At 56.1% G+C, this 20,138-nt stretch overlaps 1 protein-coding gene across 3 annotated transcripts in view; it reads left to right on the forward strand.

Moving 5' to 3' along the window:
• VEGFA (vascular endothelial growth factor A) overlaps window positions 1–13,822 on the forward strand; it is a 14,829-nt gene extending 1,007 nt beyond the window's left edge. The window contains exons 2-8 of one of the 3 annotated variants that reach the window (XM_006100591.3): window positions 2,242–2,290; window positions 5,347–5,543; window positions 6,260–6,336; window positions 6,661–6,690; window positions 8,507–8,578; window positions 9,698–9,829; window positions 11,887–13,822. In XM_006100591.3, coding sequence (XP_006100653.1) covers window positions 2,242–2,290; window positions 5,347–5,543; window positions 6,260–6,336; window positions 6,661–6,690; window positions 8,507–8,578; window positions 9,698–9,829; window positions 11,887–11,908 — 579 coding nt within the window. In that variant the 3' untranslated portion in view covers window positions 11,909–13,822. The remainder of the gene's footprint in view (window positions 1–2,241; window positions 2,291–5,346; window positions 5,544–6,259; window positions 6,337–6,660; window positions 6,691–8,506; window positions 8,579–9,697; window positions 9,830–11,886) is intronic. The other 2 variants (XM_006100592.3, XM_006100593.3) reach the window with 2 other exon arrangements.
• The last annotated feature ends 6,316 nt before the right edge of the window (window positions 13,823–20,138 follow it).

A 20,138-nucleotide genomic window follows, 5' to 3' on the forward strand; every position in this document is an offset into this window, starting at 1 on the left:
CCGGGTGGCGAGCGGCGCCCCTCCCCCCGCCGGCCCTCCGCGGGAAGGTGACCTCTCGAGGTAGCCCAGCGGGAGCACCCGGAGAACCACCCTGTCCCTTCCGGCCGCCTCCGCCCCTAACCTCTTCCTGTGCTGGGAGGGATTGCCTGACGCCCCTTCCCCATTTCCTCCCCGGCGTGGAGAGAACCCCTGCCCGTCCCTTTAGTTTTCACTCCCCTCTAACGAGAAGACCCACCCAGCCTCTCTCAGCCCCCGAGTCCGGGGAGAGGGGGGTCTCTGTCAGGGGTCAGGGTGCCAGGGCCCCCCGGGGGCTTTGTCCAGGGCTACCGCTCGGTGACAGGCAGCCTCCCTCCCTTCCCCCACACTTCCAAGTGGGATGCGCTGTAGCTCTTATGGGGTGGGCCGTGGGAGGGTTTAAAGAGTGTCAGCCCCCCACTTTACACTTTTTGGAAAAAGGGTTTGAAATTTGCTGTGATGTAGGCAGCCTTGGGAAGAACTCCTGCCAGCCTTGCAAACACACTTTGTCCCAGTGAAATGAGCCACTGGAGCAGGAGCAGGTGGTTTTTTGGAACTTCAGACTTGCCCACCCAACTTGATTCTCCAAGCCACCTAAGGGGCCATTTTCCCACCCCTCCCTGAGACCTCCCCCTAGCAGAGAGGCCGAAGGAAGGAAACGGGCTGGGGTCCCTGCTGCCACCAGAGTTCCTCAGACCCTGGCACAAAGGCCTTGGCTCCAGGCCTCCAAGTAGGGAGGGGAGGGGAGGAGTGGCGGACTGGCCATAGCGTGACCTTCAGAGGCCCCCAGAGAAGGGCACCTGGCCCCTCCCCGCGCAGGACTGCTCCTCCCTGTGCCCCCAGGCCTTGCAGGGGGTATGAAGTTTCTGTCCCCTTCCTAGTTGGGGCCCAGGAGGAGTGGAGGCCATAGAGAGAATGTTGGCAGAGGGAAGCCAGGGGGTGTCCTGGGGATGGGTGAGGGGCTGAGGTGGAGACTCTGGGGGGGCCCTGAGGGAGCTGCAGTTGGAGGCTATCCAGCTGGGAGTCTGGAAACTGTTATCTGACCTTGGTCCTGGGGGCAAGGCTAGGGGAACTGGGGTGCATTGGGGGTGGGTGGGAAGGAGAGAGAGCCAGACAGGCTGAGACTCTCATCTCAGTGGGTCTGCAGTTCTGTGGGCTAGGGGGCGGCTCTGCTGTTCAGGATCTGCCGGGAAAGAGGGGCAGATGGGGTGGGCAGTTGGTGAGAACCCGAGACCCTCTGGAAGGGCTGGGAGAAGCCTTTGCCCAGTGCTGTCAGGTTCACATGGTTGGACTTGTTGACCTTCACAGCTTCTGGGGAGGGGAGGAATGATCTGGTGGGGGTGGGGAGGGATGGGGGGAGGCCTCAGGCCTAGGTAGTGCAGGGGGCCCCCTAGGGGCTGGGCATTGCTAAGGCATAGAAGACTTCCCTGGTTGCATTTGAGGAAGGTGCCCAGGTGAGAGGGACTTGGGGACCCCCTCAGTCTGGGAGGGAGGAGAAACCAGGGAACAAGCTAGGAGTGTGAAGCTGAAGATGTTGGAGACACATTCAGGCCCTGGTGAGACTTGTGCACGGGGAGCCATGAGCTCTGCCCTCCCTCAGGCCTTCCTCCCAGGTTTTACCCTCCAGGCAACCTGTGGGTTTGCTGAATGTTCCCGAAGACTTAAGAGCCTGGATGGGGGAGGGTGGTTGGTGCCCTTCAGGCCTCTGCACCCCCTCCCTTCCCAGCATCAGCTCACCCTGGTATTTGTCATGTCAGCAGGAGAAGGTCACCATGTTGTTTTCCTCGCCCCCAGTCCTTCCTTCCTGCCCCAGTCCAAATTTGTCCTGTTTGACCTCAATACTTACCTGTGGCTTTGGACCAGGGAGTGGGGGGGTTGGGGGGTGGTGAGAAGATTCGCTTCCCTTAGCTCAGCAATGGGCCAGTGAGAATGGGGAGAGAGAATTGTGGAGAAGGGACCTGGATATTCTGCTGTTTTCCTACTGCATTTTGAGCTTCCCACCTCCAATGTCTGGTCAGTCTTGATCTTCTTTGGCTTCAAAATTGGAGCAGTCTGGGGGTGCTGGGTGGGCTCTGGCTGTAGGGAGCCCCTGGTGGTGCCCAGTTCTACTCAGAAGCCTTGGAGAAGCCAGGGGCTGTGGGCTGGGAGGGCAGGGAGGAGGAAGGAGGGGCAGAGTGGCGGTCCCCCTGCCCATGCCCATGTCTCACTCTTTTGTTTTGTCCTCAGTGGTCCCAGGCTGCGCCTATGGCAGAAGGAGAGCAGAAAGCCCACCAAGGTGAGTCCTCCTGGCTCCTGGATGGGACCCCTTAACTCCCCAAGGGTTGGGGAGGGAGGCCCTCTTTCTTCTGTTTTGGTCTGAGGTGGAGATTGGGAAAGGGTAAGATTAACCCTTCATTCCGGAGGACTGGCTCTTCCCTATGCAGGCCTCTACTAGGGATAGGACTTGTGGCCTTTTTCGTCAGCTCTTTCCAGTAAAGTTTTCTTTGGAGAGGGAGCTATGAGTCTGGACCAGGAGAACAAACAATGTTCAAGGATCCCAGAAGTCTGTTTGTCGCCGGCCCCCCCCCCCCCCTTCCTCCTCCAAGGGAGGATGGATACTCCGTCACTTCAACCCAGCATGTCTCACCTGTGGGGCCTGTGTGCAGGGGCTGTGGCCCTTGCCATCCAGAGAGCTGGCTGTGCATGAGCTAAGGGTGTGGAGACCCAGCCTCAGGGGACCCCATCCCCCAGTTTGTATTCCTTTGGGGGTGGAGAGAGAAAGCCCTAAGGCCTCCCTCTGCCCTCCAGGTGGAGGAGGTTTGGGTGCTGTGAACTTCCCGGCTGGGCCAGCAGGGGGCTGGCTGTCGCTCCAAGGCGCCCGCCCCACCCCCTGCCCAAGCCCAGTCGGCCTGGCCTGCCTTTTGTTCGCTGAGGTTTGGTATAGGGAGCCTCCATGTCTCTAGGGATGTCCAGGCTCTCCCCCCCACTGCATGTGGCCTCTGCGCAAGCCTGGGGGCGGAGTGCCCAGTGCTACTTCCCCCAGCTCCCCAGCTCTGAGGTCTTCCTCTAGGCGCTTTTCCCTGACCTTAATCAAGTAGGCCCAGGGTAGTGGCCAAGGGCGATGTTTGCACTCCCCACTGGTGGTGATGCCCAGCCGGTTCTGCCTCCTTCCTGGCCTGGGAACCCTTTCCTTGGCCCAGGGCCTGGCTTCCTGGCCACTCCAAGCCTGTACCACTGACAGGCCACCCGCTCCCCGTGTCCCTACCCCCTGAGCCTCCCAGTGGTCTCAGTGGCCGGGGAGAGGCAAGACAAACGGTCTTTGTTGGGGAAAAGGTTGTCTTCGAGAAATAAGGAAAACAACGGAAGCCTGATGTTGGAGTGTCTGTGTGTCCACGCCCTGTGCCAAAGCAGGACAGCTTTCTTTGGAGGCAGTGACTAGGGTGCTGGTGAAGTGTTCCCCTTCTGCCTGCCACCCTGGGGAATCCGGGGAGCTTTTCCAAGGAATTCTCACCCAGAGTTTTTTTACCCTCAGCTACCAGCCACCATGGCCCAGGCCAGACTTTTCTACTCTCCTGTCCTGGGTGGAACCTGTGGCCCTGAGGCCTGGGCCACCTCTGTCCCCAACCATGACAAAGTGTCAGGTCTTGATTAGTCATCTACTTCAATATAGACTCGGCTTAGAAAAGGACTTCTTCAGATCCCTAGTCTTGTTTTTATGCTCTTTTTGAAGACACTTTACCTTAACCCTTTTTGGGGGTCGAGAAGAATTTTGTGGCCGTTGCCTGGATAGAGAACGTAGAGGTGGTAGGCAAGGCCTGGGACGGGCTTGGGGGGTCCCCACTGTTCTTTCTGTTTTCACATCGGTGGCTTCCGCCCCTACTTACTTTCCCTCAACTCTCCAAATTCTCCTCAACCCGCTTAGGACACGCACAGCCCTCTGGCTCCTCTGCCTTCGTTCCCCTGGAGGGAGGAGGGGGAGGAGGCCTCGCTGAGGTTCCAGACCTTGTGTTACCTGGGCTGGGAAAAGGGAGCTTGTTTTGGGGCTGGAAAGGGTAGACAGAAACTCCACATTTCAGCCTTTGTTTCCGTGTCTTTAGAGATCAGCCCGAGCCGCTTGCACAGATGTGCAGAGAGGAGGGACTGGCCCGCGGTCACACCAAGTCACGGCCGGAGCCCTGCCTCCTTGCTGGCTGGGTGCTGCTCTTCCCTCCTGTGCAGGGGAAACTCATTCCAGGGACAGAATTGCTATGTGGAGGTGGGGGTGTGTGATAGGGAGTGGCAGGCTGGGCCACAGTTTGGAGTAGTCATTCCAGAGTCCTGAGTTTATTTATTCTCAAGGGCCCGCCCCTGTGGCCCAGAATTACCCCTTCATGCACCGATGCACCTCAGGCCCCGCCTCCAGCCTGGGAAGCCGTCTTTGCCATGCTCTCCCTCCGGATCAACTTCTAGAAGTGCTCTGTGGCTGCAGTGGCAACACCGTTTTTTCCATGATGCAAGCAGTTTGCCCTCTTGGGTGGGGTTATCGGTGGCTGGCAGGGCCTGCCCAGTGTGCCCGCCCACTGCCACCTGCTGATTCCAGGCAGCCCCAGTCCTGTGCTATGCCCACTGCCTCCTCAGCCTACCTCTGGGGGGGGGGTCTGGCAGGCGGCAAGGTACCCCCTGAAGCTTCCCCTCTGTTTTCTCATGGCAGAGGAAAGCTAAGGAAGGGCTCTGATGCCCAGGCTGATTTTAACTCTACCGCTTTACTAGCAGTGTGGCCTTGGGGCAAGTTACTCCGCCTCCGAGCCTCTGGAGGTCCTAGAACCTCATAGTAGAGAATTGTTTGAGATGTCAGCTGTAGAGTACTGTACACAGGGCCCGGCATATAGTAAATGCTCATTAAATGGTATTGGTAGGTTGGTAGGGTATGGCAGTGGCTATGGAGAGGTTGTACGTCCATGGGGAGTAGGATGGCCAAGCTGGCTGTTCCTTTTTCTAGGGGATGCTTAGAGCACCCCCAACAGCTATACTCCTACTCAGACTGTCCTCTGGCATCAGGGCTGATCCAGGAATTGGCTTGGCTGTCGTGCTGAGGCAGGGGGGTGAGATGCGGCGGGCCGTCTCCCGCAGAAACCGACAGCATCCTGCGATCTTTGGCATAAAAACAGGTCTTCAGCCGTGTTGATAGAAAGCTAAGGGAAGGACTTCAACCACAGCTGGAGGGACTTAAGTTCGATGTATGAGAGGACGCGCCCGATAGTGGGCACCTCTCACAGAAACCCGGAGGAGTGGCCTTGTGGAGCGGGGCGGAGATAGGGGTTGGCCATCTTTTGTGTGACCTGCTGGGCTCATGTGTCACCCCCTCCCGTGCAGTGGTGAAGTTCATGGATGTCTACCAGCGCAGCTACTGCCGTCCAATCGAGACCCTGGTGGACATCTTCCAGGAGTACCCTGATGAGATCGAGTACATCTTCAAGCCGTCCTGTGTGCCCCTGATGCGGTGCGGGGGCTGCTGCAACGACGAGGGCCTGGAGTGCGTGCCCACCGAGGAGTACAACATCACCATGCAGGTGCGTCCCTGTGAGGAGGAGGGGCAGGAGGGCACTTGAGAGGAGGAGCCAGACCTGCCTTGTCCAGCTCCTGCCCCTGAGTCGGGCGGGGGGGTGTGGCAGGTCTTGCCTCTTTGGGGAAAAAGAAGCCTGTACTTCCCAGTCCAGGTTCCCAGCAAGCCCCCACCGCCTCCTCCTTCTCCCTGACCTTTGCCCCTGGGTTCAGGAGGAGGGTGATACCTGTGACAGGAGCCTGTCTCGCCCTCCCTCCCTCTCGGGGGCTCTGTTTGGGAAGCTGGATGAGTGTGGTTTGTGGAGCGTTTCTAAGCCAGTGGTTTGATGCTGTCTGGTGATGGGGTCCATTTCAGCCTGGACAGGGTGGGAGGGAGGGCGCTCTGAGACCCCAAGGTGGGGGCTCTCAGGGTGAGGCCTAAAGGGATGAAAGGAGGGGAGGGATGGGGTGTGGTGAGAACTTAGGATCTGAATTCCCAGCCTGGCCAACCCGTGCAGCTGTGTCTGCCTCAAGAGGAGCAGGGGCTCCTTGAGGTCAGCAGGGTTGGGGGAGTTGGGGTGGGCCTGAGGCTCTTTCTCATAGAGCCCCCGGTCCCCCTAACTCCACCACCCATCACTGCTCTGTAGAACCCCTGGGTGCTGAGTGGCAGGAGCCACAGGGGTGTCCCATCTGGGTCTGGCTGGCTGGGTCACTAACCTCTGTGATGTGCTTCCTTCTCCTCTAGATTATGCGGATCAGAATTCACAAAGTCCAGCACATAGGAGAGATGAGCTTCCTACAGCACAGCAAATGTGAATGCAGGTGAGGGCGCAGTCAGCAAACGGCTGCCTGCTCTGTGCCAGGGTTAAGCCTGTTCCGCTTGTCCACCTCCCAGCTGTGTAACCTTGGGCATTTCAACTTTACTTCAGTGCCTCAGTTTCCACATCTGTAAAGTGGGTACAATAATAGTATGTACCCCCATAGCATTGTTATAAGGATTAAGTGAGTTACCTCTAAAGAGATGGAAACTGTATTGCTATATTGTAAACACGATGTTAAGTTTTCATTAGTAGTAGTATTGTTGTTATATCATCACCATCTGAACCCCTCTCTGTTTTGTTCTTTTCTCTTTCTCTACCGCTGCAGACCAAAGAAAGAGAGAGCAAGGCAAGAAAAGTAAGTGGCCATGACTTCAGTTCTCCTTCTCCTTGCCTGTTTTCTCGGTTTGGGGCTCTTGGCTTCCTCTGGCAGGGGCCTGATGACTTCCCTGGGTCAAGACTTGGTCTCATGAGGACATGTGGTGGCCGCAATGGGGTGGAGCAAACTCCAGGATTATGGCTGTAGACGCAGGGACGAAACCCAGCCTGGAGCCGGGGGCTTCCTTTGGGAGAACCGGCGAGTCCCAGGTCTCCAGGTCATCCCTGGCCGGGACTGGTGGTCTTGGTGTGTCGAGGCGGAGTGTGGACACTGGCTCCCTGGTGCTGTAGCTTCCCATCACCCACCGCAGGGAGAGGGAGCCGGTGGCAGGGAGGCCAGCTTCTGTGCGTCAGAGGAAACAGCCTCTACGGTGGCTGCGGTGGTGGTGCAGTTGGCTTTGGGGCCGGCTGGCGTGTTTTGGGGCGTATGCCCTCCTGCAGGAGTGAAGCAGCCAGAGACACCAGCCCTCTTGGTCAGGGAGAAAGAATTGATGGAATGTCGGTCATTTCCTGAGGCTTCCAATTGCTCAGTGTGGAGGGTCAAGTCAGGATGGAGCAGGGGTGGAGCAGGGCAAGGTCTGGGGGCAGTGAGCCCTCAGGACTCGGCGAGCAGCTGGCCTGGGGGACGAGTCTGCAGGAAAAGAGACTGAGAGAGATCACCTATGTCCTTCCCTCCCCTCCCTCACCACCCTATCTGCTCATTTTCTGAGGACATTGAAGGTCCTTAGGCCTCAACCCTTTGTCTCTTCCTGAAGTCCCCAACTTCCAGAATTGCTGTGGAAGAGGGGGGGGGGGGAAGAGGGAGGAAGAGAGGAGAGGGAGAGAGAAGGAGGAAGAGGGAGAATGCATGTGCACACACTCGAAGACCTTCCTCCTTCCAGCATTTCTCCCAACAAGAGGAGACAGACCTGCCCCTTCCTCAGTGCCTCCCTCCCTCTTGCTTCCCCTGTGGCGGACATTCTGAGGGGCATTCTCTTGGGTCTGGCATGTGAGAAGAGCGCTGTTTCCCTGGACTGGACAGGCTTCGGCCTGCCTCCCTTGCCCTTTCCCCAAAGGCCTGCTTTGCCCACAGGGAGAGCGGGGTCTCGCCTGGGCTCGGCAGGGAGTCTGGTGAGATGGTGCAGCAGGCTTTGACAGGCTGGGGAGGTGCACCCTGCCAAGTGCGCCCAGGCCCCTCCTCCCCACGCCTCCCTAACTCCCACCCCACCCTCCTGCCAGCCTGCCTGGGGCTCTGAGGACACCCAGCCCCACCCCTCAGCAGTCCAGGTTATGACTCGGACCGGCAGATGCCTTCTATGTGCCGTCCTTGGTTTTGTGCCAGCCCCCAGTGGAGCTGCTCCCCCACATTCTCAGAGGCAGGGCCTCTGGAGGGACCCTTTTGCTATTGCACTTGGAAATGAAGATAGAAGGTGCCTGAAGCACAGGCACCCCCCCCCCCAATTAAATCAGGTTTCTGACCTTTCTCCCCAAAGCCTGGCCTACCTTTTATAGCCTCCTGCCCATCAGGGCCAGACTTACACAGGGTCAAGGGCCTGCTCGGGGTGCTGTGCCCCTCCCTGGGGCCAGGAGCCACCATGAGCATGGCGGCCTATGGGGCTTGTGCCCTCCTCCCAAGGCCGTGTCCGGGGCAAAGGAGCCATCCAGTGCTGCTGCCCCAACCTGCACATGCGTGCAAGCTCTTCCTTGGAGGCTGCCTGCCCCCTCCCCTGAGCATGTCCTGTCCCCTGCCCTCCTCACGGCTTCTCTTCCTCTCCCTTCCCCCCCCTCCTCTCTGGCTCTGTTTTTTTATTTTCCAGAAAATCAGTTCGAGGAAAGGGAAAGGGGCAAAAAAGAAAGCGCAAGAAATCCCGGTATAAATCCTGGAACTTGTACGTGGTGCCGCTACTGTCTCATTCCCTGGAGCCTCCCCAGGGCCCCTGATCTAACTCCCGCTTGCAGGACCCCTTAACCCTCCCCCCTCCCTCTGTCCCTCCCTTCCTGCCTCCTATCCTCCCCTCTGTCCCAGTGTCTCACTCTCTCATTCTCACTCCACTAATTGGCACCAATGGGTAGATTTCGTGGTGTTGTTGCTGGTCCAAGGTTGGGGGTGGGTGGGCAGAGTGGGCTTGGAGGAATCAGGGAGGGGGCTCTGGCCTGTGCTTGGCTGGGCACTGCCTTTCTCTCACCCACTGGGCACTGGTGGCCGGCCCATGTTGGCATGGGTGCCGGGCACTGGTGCCTGCTCACCCAACTGGTTTCCACTGCTCTGGGCTTCTGTGTTTGTCTGGAAGCTGAGGGTGGTGAGGAGGGTGGTGTGAAGAATGGGTTTGAATGACCTGAAGCAGCTGGTTGTTGGCTGAAGAAGGAGGTGGGGTGAGGTCAGGCACCATCTGGCACCCCCCCCCTCATGGACTTGGAGCTCCTCGAGGAGGTCCCCCTATTCCAGCCCGACCACGGCACCCACAGAGGCCTCTCAGTAGGGCGGCTGCTTGCTCTGTGTTGGAGGCTGTGGTGGGCCATGCTCTGGGGCAGCTGCCAGTGTCCCCTTCTGTGGACAGTGCCTCTGGGCTCAGCCGGGTGTCACACCCCATTTCAGCCCACCTCTGGTGGAGGGGCCTGGGCATGCGCCCTCGCACAGGGAGAAGGTGGCTCCCGATTGCCGCCCCAGCAGGTGGAGAGCCAGGTGCTCTTTTGGGGGCAGTAGCAGTGGGGACCCTGTGGCCTGGGGCTTGCACTGGTCCAGTGGACAGCATTGCCCTCTCCTTGCACTCTCTGCCCGTCTGTGTTTGCCTCTCTCTGCGGGCAGGCTTCCTACCAGCGCTGCCTCTTTCCGCGTGCTCTCTGTCTTCCACTGTAGCACTTGGATCCTTCCAGGGCGTGGAAGGGTGTGGGGGCCCACGAGCTGGGTGGGGGCCCTGCTGCACACATTAGGGGGTGTTGCATGGTTTTTTTTTCTCTCTCTCTGCTGACGCTCTAGCTTAGATGTCTTTCCTTTTGCCTTTTTGCAGTCCCTGTGGGCCTTGCTCAGAGCGGAGAAAGCATTTGTTTGTACAAGATCCGCAGACGTGTAAATGTTCCTGCAAAAACACAGACTCACGTTGCAAGGCGAGGCAGCTTGAGTTAAACGAACGTACTTGCAGGTTGGTTCCCAGAGGGCGAGCGAGTCAGAGAGGGGCTTGACACAGAGTTGGAGAGAGAGAGAGAGAGGAAGAGAGAGAGAGAGTGCGAGCGGTACCTGAGAGGGGCCAGCTGCTTGCTTGGCTTCTCGCTGCCTGCCTGGCGACTACTACCTTCTTGGCTCGCAAGGCCCCTGCGGTGGGTGGCGGGAGCTGGCCTGGCCTGGCAGGGCCCCTCGGAGGTTGCCCGGTTGCCTGAGTGGGTAGACTGGTGTGGCTTAATGTGGTGGTGTGGACGCAAGCTGAGTGTTGTGTCCTGTGGTCCTGCTCGTGGTGGCTGTTGGTCCTGACATTGTGGTTACTACCATCGCTATTAACACGGAGGGCCCTTCCCGGTGTGGGGCCGCCGCCGTCTATAACACGCAGACGCTCTCCTGGGGGCCTGGCCCTCTGCAGTCTGCACCACGAGGCTCTTCACCCCTCACTGTCTCTCCACAGGGGCAGGACTTGAGTCTCTCCTCATACCGGGTTCCGGAAGGCATGGGCTCTGGCTATTGGTTTAGGGAGGGTCGGAGATTTAACATCTGGGGACAAAAGAGTTCTTTAATACTCTAGCAGTCGTGGCAACAACCCCTAACAGCCCACATATTACAAATGCCCCCAGGATGGGTGGAGGGAAGGCTGATGCCCACTTTCCTAACATTAGACTCCTCACACCTGGGCCTGGTTTTTATTCACCTGTGTACCTGTGTGACCCCCGCCCCCCACCCAGGGAATCTATACCTCTGTCCGCAGTGGGGACCAGGGGAGTGTCAAGGGTGTGAGCGAGGTCAGAGGGTGAGGTCAGTGCTCAAGCATCACCCGGGGAGGAGGGGCCTCTGTGGGGACTCCCCGGGCTAGTCCACATGCTTCATTAACCAAGTCCTCAGAATGTGGCTACCTCCCCGCCACCGTGTTCCTGTGGCTTGTGAGTGTTCAGAGGACGCTGGGGACCGTGCCTTGGGGTGTCGCTGTGGGGCTCTGTCTGTCTGGTGATATGTGAAGACAGAGAGTGTATACTAGTGTTGGCGGTGGGGGCTCTGCCTAACTCCGGGAATGGATGAGGGGTCTCCACACCCCCCTGGGGAGCCTGGGGGAGATCCGGGACTTGCCATTGTGGGGCTTCCATAGAGATTATTCTGCAGAGAGACTGTCTGGGGTGGGGATGTGTGCAGTGACCTAGGAGCTAACTGAAGGACCTTCCCCAGCCCCTGACTTGGCTGTGGGGGATTCAGTGCCCCAGCTACAGGCTTAGGATCCCCATTCTCAGACTCTCAGAAGGGCAGGGCCTGCTCCATCGCCTCACAGTGGGGCGGGCAGATGTCCATCAGCCCAGGGGCGGGGGCATGAGGAGCGAGTTCTTGGAGTCCCCTCCGCTTCAGTGCGACAGCACAGCCTCCCGTGGCCTCTCCCCCACCCCACGTTACAGAGCATATCAGAAAGGAAAGCAGCCTGGGGCCTGGGGCAAGAAGGGCTGACTGAGGCCTGTGGCTGAGGCTGGGAGGGAGGGGGTGGGGAAGGGAGTTGTGCCCCTCACCCCACCGGCTCCCCTGCCTTGGGAGCCCCACGTTCTCAGGGGCAGCGTCCCCCGTCAGCTGGCTGTCTCCCACCGGGCCCCTGCCCCTTGCTCAAGGCGCTCTTTTCACTCTCTGCCCCAGACCTGCCCCATGAGACGGAGCTGAAACACCTCCTTCTGCAGGGGCCCTTTTCCTGGTTCACTTGGCCCAGCTCTGGTCACCCATTAGCTCTTAGGCGTCCAGCAGGGACTGTTCTTAGTATGTGTTTATTTGTTACTTGTGACGGGGTGTCCTCATGTCCTTGCTTTGTCTCAACTCGATTGTAAGCTTGAGAGGGCAGATGGGGAGCCCTGAGCATGGCTACTGCTCAGACAGTGACTGGGACAGGGCCCCTTGGGCAGGGGCTGGCCTCTCCCTCGCCAGGGGTCCCCGAGGCAGGACCATGCCGGCACCATCCTCCCACTGCGGGGACTCCCCCCAGCTCCTCCCCTGGCCCTAACCCCGCCTCTGTTTTCCGTTCTGCAGATGTGACAAGCCGAGGCGGTGAGCCAGGCTGGAGGAAGGAGCCTCCCTCAGGGTTTCGGGAACCAGACCTCTCACCAGGAGAGATGGATACAGAATGACTGATACAGAAACCACGCCGCTGCCACCACACCACCACCACCATCATCGACAGAACAATCCTTAATCCAGAAACCTGAAATGAAGGAAGAGGAGACTGCGCAGAGCACTTTGGGTCCGGAGGGCGAGACTCCGGCAGAAGCATTCCCGGGCCGGTGACCAAGCACGGTCCCTCTTGGAATTGGATCGCCATTTTATTTTTCTTGCTGCTAAATCACCGAGCCCGGTAGAGAGTTTTATTTCTGGGATTCCTGTAGACACACCCACCCACATACATATGTTTATATATATATATATTATATATATAAAAATAAATATATATATTTTATATATATATAAAATATATATATTCTTTTTTTTTTAAATTAACATTGCTAATGTTATTGGTGTCTTCACTGGATGTATTTGACTGCTGTGGACTTGAGTTGGGAGGACACTGTTCCCACCCGGATCCCAACAAGGAAGAAGACGGGCGGAGAGACTCTGGCATGGTCTTCTCGTCGCTCTTAGGGGGGCCAGGGTCCCCTCCCTTGCCTAGGAGCATGCAAGGCCAGGGCATGGGGGCACATTTGGCCTGCTTTTGGGAACACCGACAAACCCAGCCCTGGTTCCGAGCCTCTACCCCGAGTCAAATGGACAGAAAGACAGACGACAGGTACAGGGATGAGGACGCCGGCTCCGATCGGGAGTTTGGGGAGCCTCAGGACACGGCTGTGCTTTGGGGAGCCCCTCCATGTGCTGCACGGGCATCCTGCCCCCAGGGGCACTGCCTGAAGGATTCAGGAGCCTGGGCAGCCTTGACCTACTCTCACCTGCCTCTGAGGTGCCCAGGAGGCCACTGCCAGGTGTCGTGGCGAAGAGAAGCGGACGCTGGTGGAAGAAGAGCAGCCTGATGAAGCTCGTCGTCTGTGGGAAGGGCCTCTTGCCTTGGCCACTTCCCTGCTCCCTTCCTGGGCGCAGCCCAGGGGGCCCGAGGTCCTCAGACCATTGAAACCACTAGTTCTGTCCCCCAGGAGACCTGGCTCTGTGTGTGTGAGTGGTTGATGTCCCTCTGTCCCCCACCCGACCCTTCCCGAGGCACAGAGAGACAGGGCAGCACCCATGTGCCCACCATGGAGGCAGAGAAAAGAGAAAGTGTTTTATATACGGTACTTATTTAATATCTCTTTTTAATTAGAAATTAAAACAGTTAATTTAATTAAAGAGTAGGGTTTTTTCAGTATTCTTGGTTAATATTTAATTTGAACTATTTATGAGATGTATCTCTCTCGCTCTCTCGCTCTCTCTCTCTCTTATTTGTACTGGTCTTTGTGTATAAAATTCATGTTTCCAGTCTCTCTTCCCTGATCGGGGACAGTCACTAGCTTGTCCTGAACAGATATTTAATTTTGCTAACACTCATCTCTGCCCTACCCTTTCCCCCGGCTCCCCACCACACATTCCTTTGAAATAAGGTTTCAATATACATCTACATACTATATATATATTTGGCAACTCGTGTTTGTATATATATATATATGTTTATGTATATATGTGATTCTGATAAAATAGACATTGCTATTCTGTTTTTTATATGTAAAAACAAAACAAGAAAAAATAGAGAATTCTACATACTAAATCTCTCTCCTTTTTTAATTTTAATATTTGTTATCATTTATTTATTGGTGCTACTGTTTATCCATAATAATTGTGGGGGAAAAGATATTAACATCACATCTTTGTCCCTAGTGCAGTTTTTCGAGATATTCCGTAGTACATATTTATTTTTAAACAGCAACAAAGAAATACAGATATATCTTAAAAAAAGCATTTTGTATTAAAGAATTTAATTCTGATCTCAGAGCTCCTCCTGGTTTCTCCTTCTCCATTGAATCTTTGTTCCAGATTCCTCCTGCCCCCTTTCCCTCCTCCCTTGGGGAACATGGCATTTATCTTAGGCCTGGGAAAGGGGTCCCAGGTGCTGGGGCCTGAGTCCTTCCAGTGTAGCTGGGCTGGTCCTGGGGAACCCTGTCCATGCTCTGCCATGATATGGCGGGGCGGGGGGCCCTCTGGGAACAGGGGAGGGAGAGACAGCTCCTTAGACAGGAGCCAAGGGCCCCAAAGTAAGTAGTAATGCCTTTAGGAACCACGTAGTCCCGGCCCGCCCTGGACCTTGGTCAAGGAAGCAACTGGCCATGGGTCTGAGCTTGCTGCTCGGCAGAAAGGGGAGGGCTGGATTTGGCTATGGGGCTGGGAAGTGGGTGCTCATGGGGACCTGGACCCCAAGATGTACTTTAGTTTTACTTAGTGAGCCCTGGAGTTCCTTGAGCCCCTGAAAGGTCGGCCCACGGCTCTGGTTGCCCCTGAGTGGTCTTCTCTCCTGGGGTAAGTAGAAGCTGTCTGGGTCATTGGCATTTATGAGCATCCTTCCAAACCCGCCTCCTCCAGCCTCTCTTTTATTCCTTTGAACAGGATTTATTGGGATAGCCATCAGGCTAGGGCAGTGGTCGGCAAACTGCGGCTCGAGAGCCACATGCAACTCTGGCCCCTTGAGTGTGGCCACGAAGTTTCAATCGCACTGTATGTGTGCGCCCGCACGTGGTATTTTGTGGAAGAGCCACACTCAAGGGGCCGCAGTTTGCCGACCATTGGGCTAGGGCAAGGATGCTGTTAGGACCAAGACACAATTCCAACCCTCACAGAACTATATCCACGAAGAGAAAAATACATAAAATAGGACGGGCGCCTCTGATCCAGTTTGGGGCTGGGATGCATTGGGGGTAGCAGAGTCTGGGGGTCTTCTCATGGCATTACCTCTAGGCTGCCCCTTAAGGAAGTGGTAGAAGAAGACCAACCAGGGAGGGGAGGATGGAAGGGTTGAAGCAGACATTCCAGGCAGAAGGGAGAGTGTAAGCAAAGGCTTGGCAGGGGCACGCGGGCAGGGAGTGGGTGAGGGGTGGAGACCGGAGAGACAGGCAGGGTTAGCTTTTGGGGAGCCTGCAACGCTGCCTCCACCAGAGCCACTGAGCAGCGGCTGAAGGGCTTTAAACGGAGCATCCCAGCAGCGAGGCGGGGGTTGCAGCCCTGCGCGGGGAGAGGCCCGGATGGTGGTGGTGTGGTGACTTCCACGGCCGCTGGGGAGGGTGCCCGCTGCCTCCTGGCTACACCGAGGCCGGAGGCAAGGTCCCTGCCCGCACTGGAGCTCCTTTTCCAGGTGCTATCCACCTGCTGCTCTCACACCCACGGAATCCACATAACTGCCCTGTGGGGCTGTGGTCATCCCGAGGGCATATTGGCCTGAGCCTCTCAACCCCAAACTGTCCTCTCGATTCACTTTAGTTGCCACACAACAGCCAGAGCGAACCTGTTAGAGTGTGAGCCCAGTTGTATCACCTTTTGGCTGAAGACCCTGCAAGACTCCATTTTACTCAGAAAAAGCCAAAGTCTGTACAATGGCCTTAAAAGGCCCTGCACCATCCAGGCTGCCTCTGCCTCCCCAACTCTGCCCCCTCGGTCACTCGGCTCCAGCCGCGCCGGCTTCTCTGTGCCTCAGACGGCAGGCATGCTCCCTCCGTGGGCCTTGGCGCTGGCATTCCTGCTGCCTGGAGCACTCTTTCCCAGATGTGCTCCGGATGCTCCTGTTGAGCACCCCTTACCCCCCGTAGCACATACAACCTTCTAACATATTCTAGAATGAACAGAGCTGCTCAATAGAACCATAACATGAGCCACAACGAATGTAACAAGGTTTTCTAGGAGCCAGGTTTTATTTTTTTAATTTTTTAAAAAAATATATTTTATTGATTTTTTACAGAGAGGAAGGGAGAGGATAGAGAGTTAGAAACATCGATGAGAGAGAAACATCGACCAGCTGCCTCCTGCACACTCCCTACTGGGGATGTGCCTGCAACCAAGGTACATGCCCTTGATCGGAATCGAACCCGGGACCCTTCAGTCCGCAGGCCGACGCTCTATCCACTGAGCCAAACCGGTTAGGGCGGGGAGCCAGATTGTAAAAGGTAAAAGGAAACAGGTAGAACTGAGTGGGATAATAAATTTTATGTAACCCCAACATATCTAAAGTATCATTCCACCACCTAGTCAGTATAAAAACCAATGAGAGACTGAATACTTTTAAAGTTAAATCTTTGAATCATTGTGCATGTTATTCTTACCCACGTCTCATTGGGAGTTGCCCCATTTCTAATGCTCAATCTACACAGGTGGCCAGTGACTACCATTTTGGATAGTGTAGCTCCAAGATTTACTCCCCACTTGGTCTGTCTTCGCCGCCTCTCCACCCTCCGCTCTCCCCGACTAGGGTGCCAGCAACAGGAGGGCAGAGATTTTTGTCTGTTTTGTTCATCGCTGTGTGTCCAGCTCCCAGAACAGTGCCTGGAACATAGTACATGCTCAATAAACATTTGTTAAACTGAGACCTGGTAACGGAGGGTTTCGCCCCAAGACTGTGGAGGTGGATGAGGGCTGGCACTGGAGAGAATGGATGGTGGAGGGGATGTGACAGGAGAGATTCCGGGCTTTCAGAAAGGTGGGGATTTGAGCGGGCTTGGGGGGAAGGGGACTCGGTGGTAGGTACCAGGAACAAAGGCCTCTTCGTCAGTCCAGGCACTGTCTCCTCGTTTCAGCAACCCTGGAGAGGGGGCTCATTACTTCGAGTGGTGGAGGAGAAGCAGGAGGCTCAGAGGGGGTAAATAACTTGCCTGGACATTTAGGCACAGCCAGGAAATGGCTAAGCCAGAATCTAAACCAGCTTTCCGGACTCCCATTCCAGTGCTCTTCCCACCACACCACAGCTGCCCCAGGCTAGGGCAGGGCATCAACAAATAAAAAGGAAAGTCTAGACTCAATACAAACAGGCAGAAGAAAAGTGGAACAGGGGGAGGATGCGGTGGAGGCCAAACCCAGAGCTGAAATCCAGACTTCCTCCGTGTGGTAAGGCAAGGCAAGAGGAGGCAAGAGACGTCTCCAGGGGTTGGGGCTCGTCAGTGGAAAATCCGAAACCTTAGTACGAAAGAGATTGCAACATGCGGCCTCGGAAGAAATAGTCTTTAAATAGATTATGGAGAAAAGAAGGAGAAATCGGACATGGCGCTCTCCCCAATTGTCTAAGACCCGCTCCTGCACCCCTGCAGCCTTCCCAGAGGACCGCGAGGGCCCAGAGAAGACCCAGGCAAGGCCCAGCGCCTCTGTTCTCTGTCACTAGGTCTGCCAAGCGGTCCCAGCTCATCTCTCCCGCTGTGGGACTCACATCCTGCCCCCTGGTCTGACCGCTATTGTCCTTGGCGACCCACAGTGCTCCTCTTCATTCCCGCTCCGCCCACCCGGAGTCCCTTTCCCTTTTTCCTAAAGAGTGACCTACCCTGGTCATAGCCCCAAAGGCCTTTGGGGTACTTGCTTCTCCAAAGAACCTGCCAGACTTTTCTCTTCCCTCCTGCAAGGAGGCAGGTTGGATGGATCCATGCAGACCTGGGTGACTCTGGATCCGTTTTCGGGTGTTAGGACCATTGTGGTGGCCTGTGTGCAGATATGGCTGCGAACAGTTCTCCCCACCCCGGTGCCTACACGCTGCTCCTCCTAGCCAATAGGGTCTACTTTTCCTCCTTGGAATCTGGGCTGGCCTGTGACTTGCTTTGTCTAAGAAAATGTGGCAGAAGAGTTTCCGGGGCTGTTAGGCCTAGGCCTTAAGGGACATTGCCATTTTCACTGTTGCCCTCTTGGAAGGCAGCCGCCATGCTATAAGGAAGCCCTACTACCCTGCTGCAGAGAGACCAGGTTAGAGAGAACGAGAGAGGCTCAGGCAGAAATGACTCCCAGCTCTTCCCACCAGCCCAAGCGAAGGCGCCAGACACGTGAATGAGATCATTTTGGATTCTCCGAACCCAGGTGAGCCATGTTAGCCAACAGCACACAAAGTAGGGAGAAGCTGTCTTTGCCCAAGTGTAGAGCGTTGTGAGCAAATAGGATGAAATGAAAACGAAACGTATTTTAATAAACACTGCCTTTCTAACTATTCAAAGTGTGCGCACATTTTTGGGGGACACCCTATATATGGGCAGTCACTGTTTCAAGCTATGACGGTTTGGGCTGGTTGTAACACAGCAGTCATACCTGAGCCATGAACTGAAGAGTCACTTTCTTGGGGGTGAGCACCTTGGTCCCTTTGCATTCATAAGGTTTTACTGGTATGCGTGATGGTCTCAGAGGGTAAAGGGAGGTTCAAGGATGGTAGGACATATTTCTAAAAGAATCAGAGACCAGGGGTCTGCCCGGGTGGGAAGACTCGGCAAGGGCGGAGGCCGGACAAAATATTGTCCAAATTTCTAGAGGACAGTGACTCAGTTTTATTGAAGTCTCACCAAGAGAAACTAGCCTGACCTACAGCATGAGGGGAAGAGGCTAGAGGATGAGAAGATCCGGCAGAGAAGCGCAAGATTTGGAGGAAGAGGCTATGGGCTCTTTTTTTTTTATATTTTTTTTATTTTTCGCTTAAAGTATTACAAAGGGTATTACATAAGTGTCCTTTTTTTTTTTTCTTCCTTTTCCCCCCCGCGGCTATGGGCTCTTTTAAAAAATAAGTTTTTATTGATTTCTAGAGAGACAAAGGAAGGCAGAGGGATAGAAACATCGATGAGGAGAAACATCATTGATCATTGATCAGCTGCCTCCTGCATGCCCCTTACTGGGGATTGAGCCCACAACCTGGGCATGTGCCCTGACCGGGAATGGAACCCGTGACCTCAATGCTCACTCACTGAGCCACACCGGCTGGGCGCTATGGATACTTTCTCATTCCTCCCCTCTCTTTCTCCCTCCCTCCCTCCGACTCTCTAGCATTTATGGACTATCAGCCATACGTGCTAGGCCCTGGTGTAGAAATCCTCTTCTCCCTCTCGGTTGCTAGGGCTGGCTTTAGCCTATGCCAGCCTAGAGACTGGGGATGGCCGAGATGACCCTGGCGAGGCCCCACCAGGTTGGATTCAGAGTTGTCGGGAGGAAGACCATTCAGCTGCATCCACAGGACGTTCTCCATCAGGACCTGGGGAATGGGCAAGGGCAGGAAAGGGATCTGCAAATCTTTACAATCTGCCTGGAAAGGGAAAATGCAAGGCAAAGACAGGGCCTGGCTGAGTTAGAGGCTGGGCAGAGTGACTCGGAAAGGGGAAAATGATTCAAAGGGAAAGGACCCATCGGGCATTGGTGCCTGTCAGAGGCAGGCTGGGCCTGGTCTCCACGGGCTGGGCTTTAAAACACATTCTATAAGGTTGCATTTGCCTTTCGGGGACTCGTCTGTTAGTGAAGGAACTGTAAGTGGCCCCTGGGAGCTCCCAGTCTGAGAGGGTGACACGGCCCCTGCCCTCACAGAGATTCTAGTCCGAGAGGGGAGCCGGACCCCTGCCGTCAGACGTTCCCTTGCCGATTCAGATGGAAAGCATTCACTGGGCTGTAGGAATGTTTGGAATCACCGGATATGGGTCCTGATGAGCTCTTAGGGGACCTGCCACCCCACCCTCCCTCTTCTCCAGCACGCATTTCTGTTCCCCACGGGCTGCTCTTTCCATTTGTTATGAGCCGAGCACGGCTCACCAATCTGCGCCCTGATGTTTCCCCACACGTCCCCTGAGGATCCCCGGGTCTGGCCCCAAGTGGGGCAGATGCCAGCACATGCCGAGGCCCCGCCTGTCCTCCGCATTCACAGCCCCATCCGTCACTTCCTCGGGCTCCCTGCAGGAAGACCATGTCCCGACTCCCCACCCTTTCTGCAGCCGATCCAGCCATCCTGGGACTGTGGAGATGGCCTGCAAGGCCCAGTCTGCAGAGACCTCTCTGAAAACGTCCTGCCGGGTGCCTCTGCCGAGCCCAATCTGGGCCGCCCTAAGCCCCACCGAGACTTCTGACAGAGCCGGGGGAATGCTGGGTCTGCCACTAGCCAACGTACTTATCTGGGCCTCAGTGATCTCATCTGTGAAATAGGAACAATCGTCCCTGCATTGTGAGCTTGGAGGGACGAAGGGGTGGCATGTGAAAGCACCTAGAACCGTGGCTGGTATGCGGGTGCGCTCACAAACAGTCCTCACAATTATGCTGTGATTTCTAGTCCCCGCATCAAACCTTTTTCTTCTCTGAGCTCCCACTTTAGTGTAATCCGGCTGGGTTTT

The sequence above is a fragment of the Myotis lucifugus genome, unplaced genomic scaffold (assembly GCF_000147115.1).
Source record: "Myotis lucifugus unplaced genomic scaffold, Myoluc2.0 scaffold_318, whole genome shotgun sequence".
NCBI lineage: Eukaryota > Metazoa > Chordata > Mammalia > Chiroptera > Vespertilionidae > Myotis > Myotis lucifugus.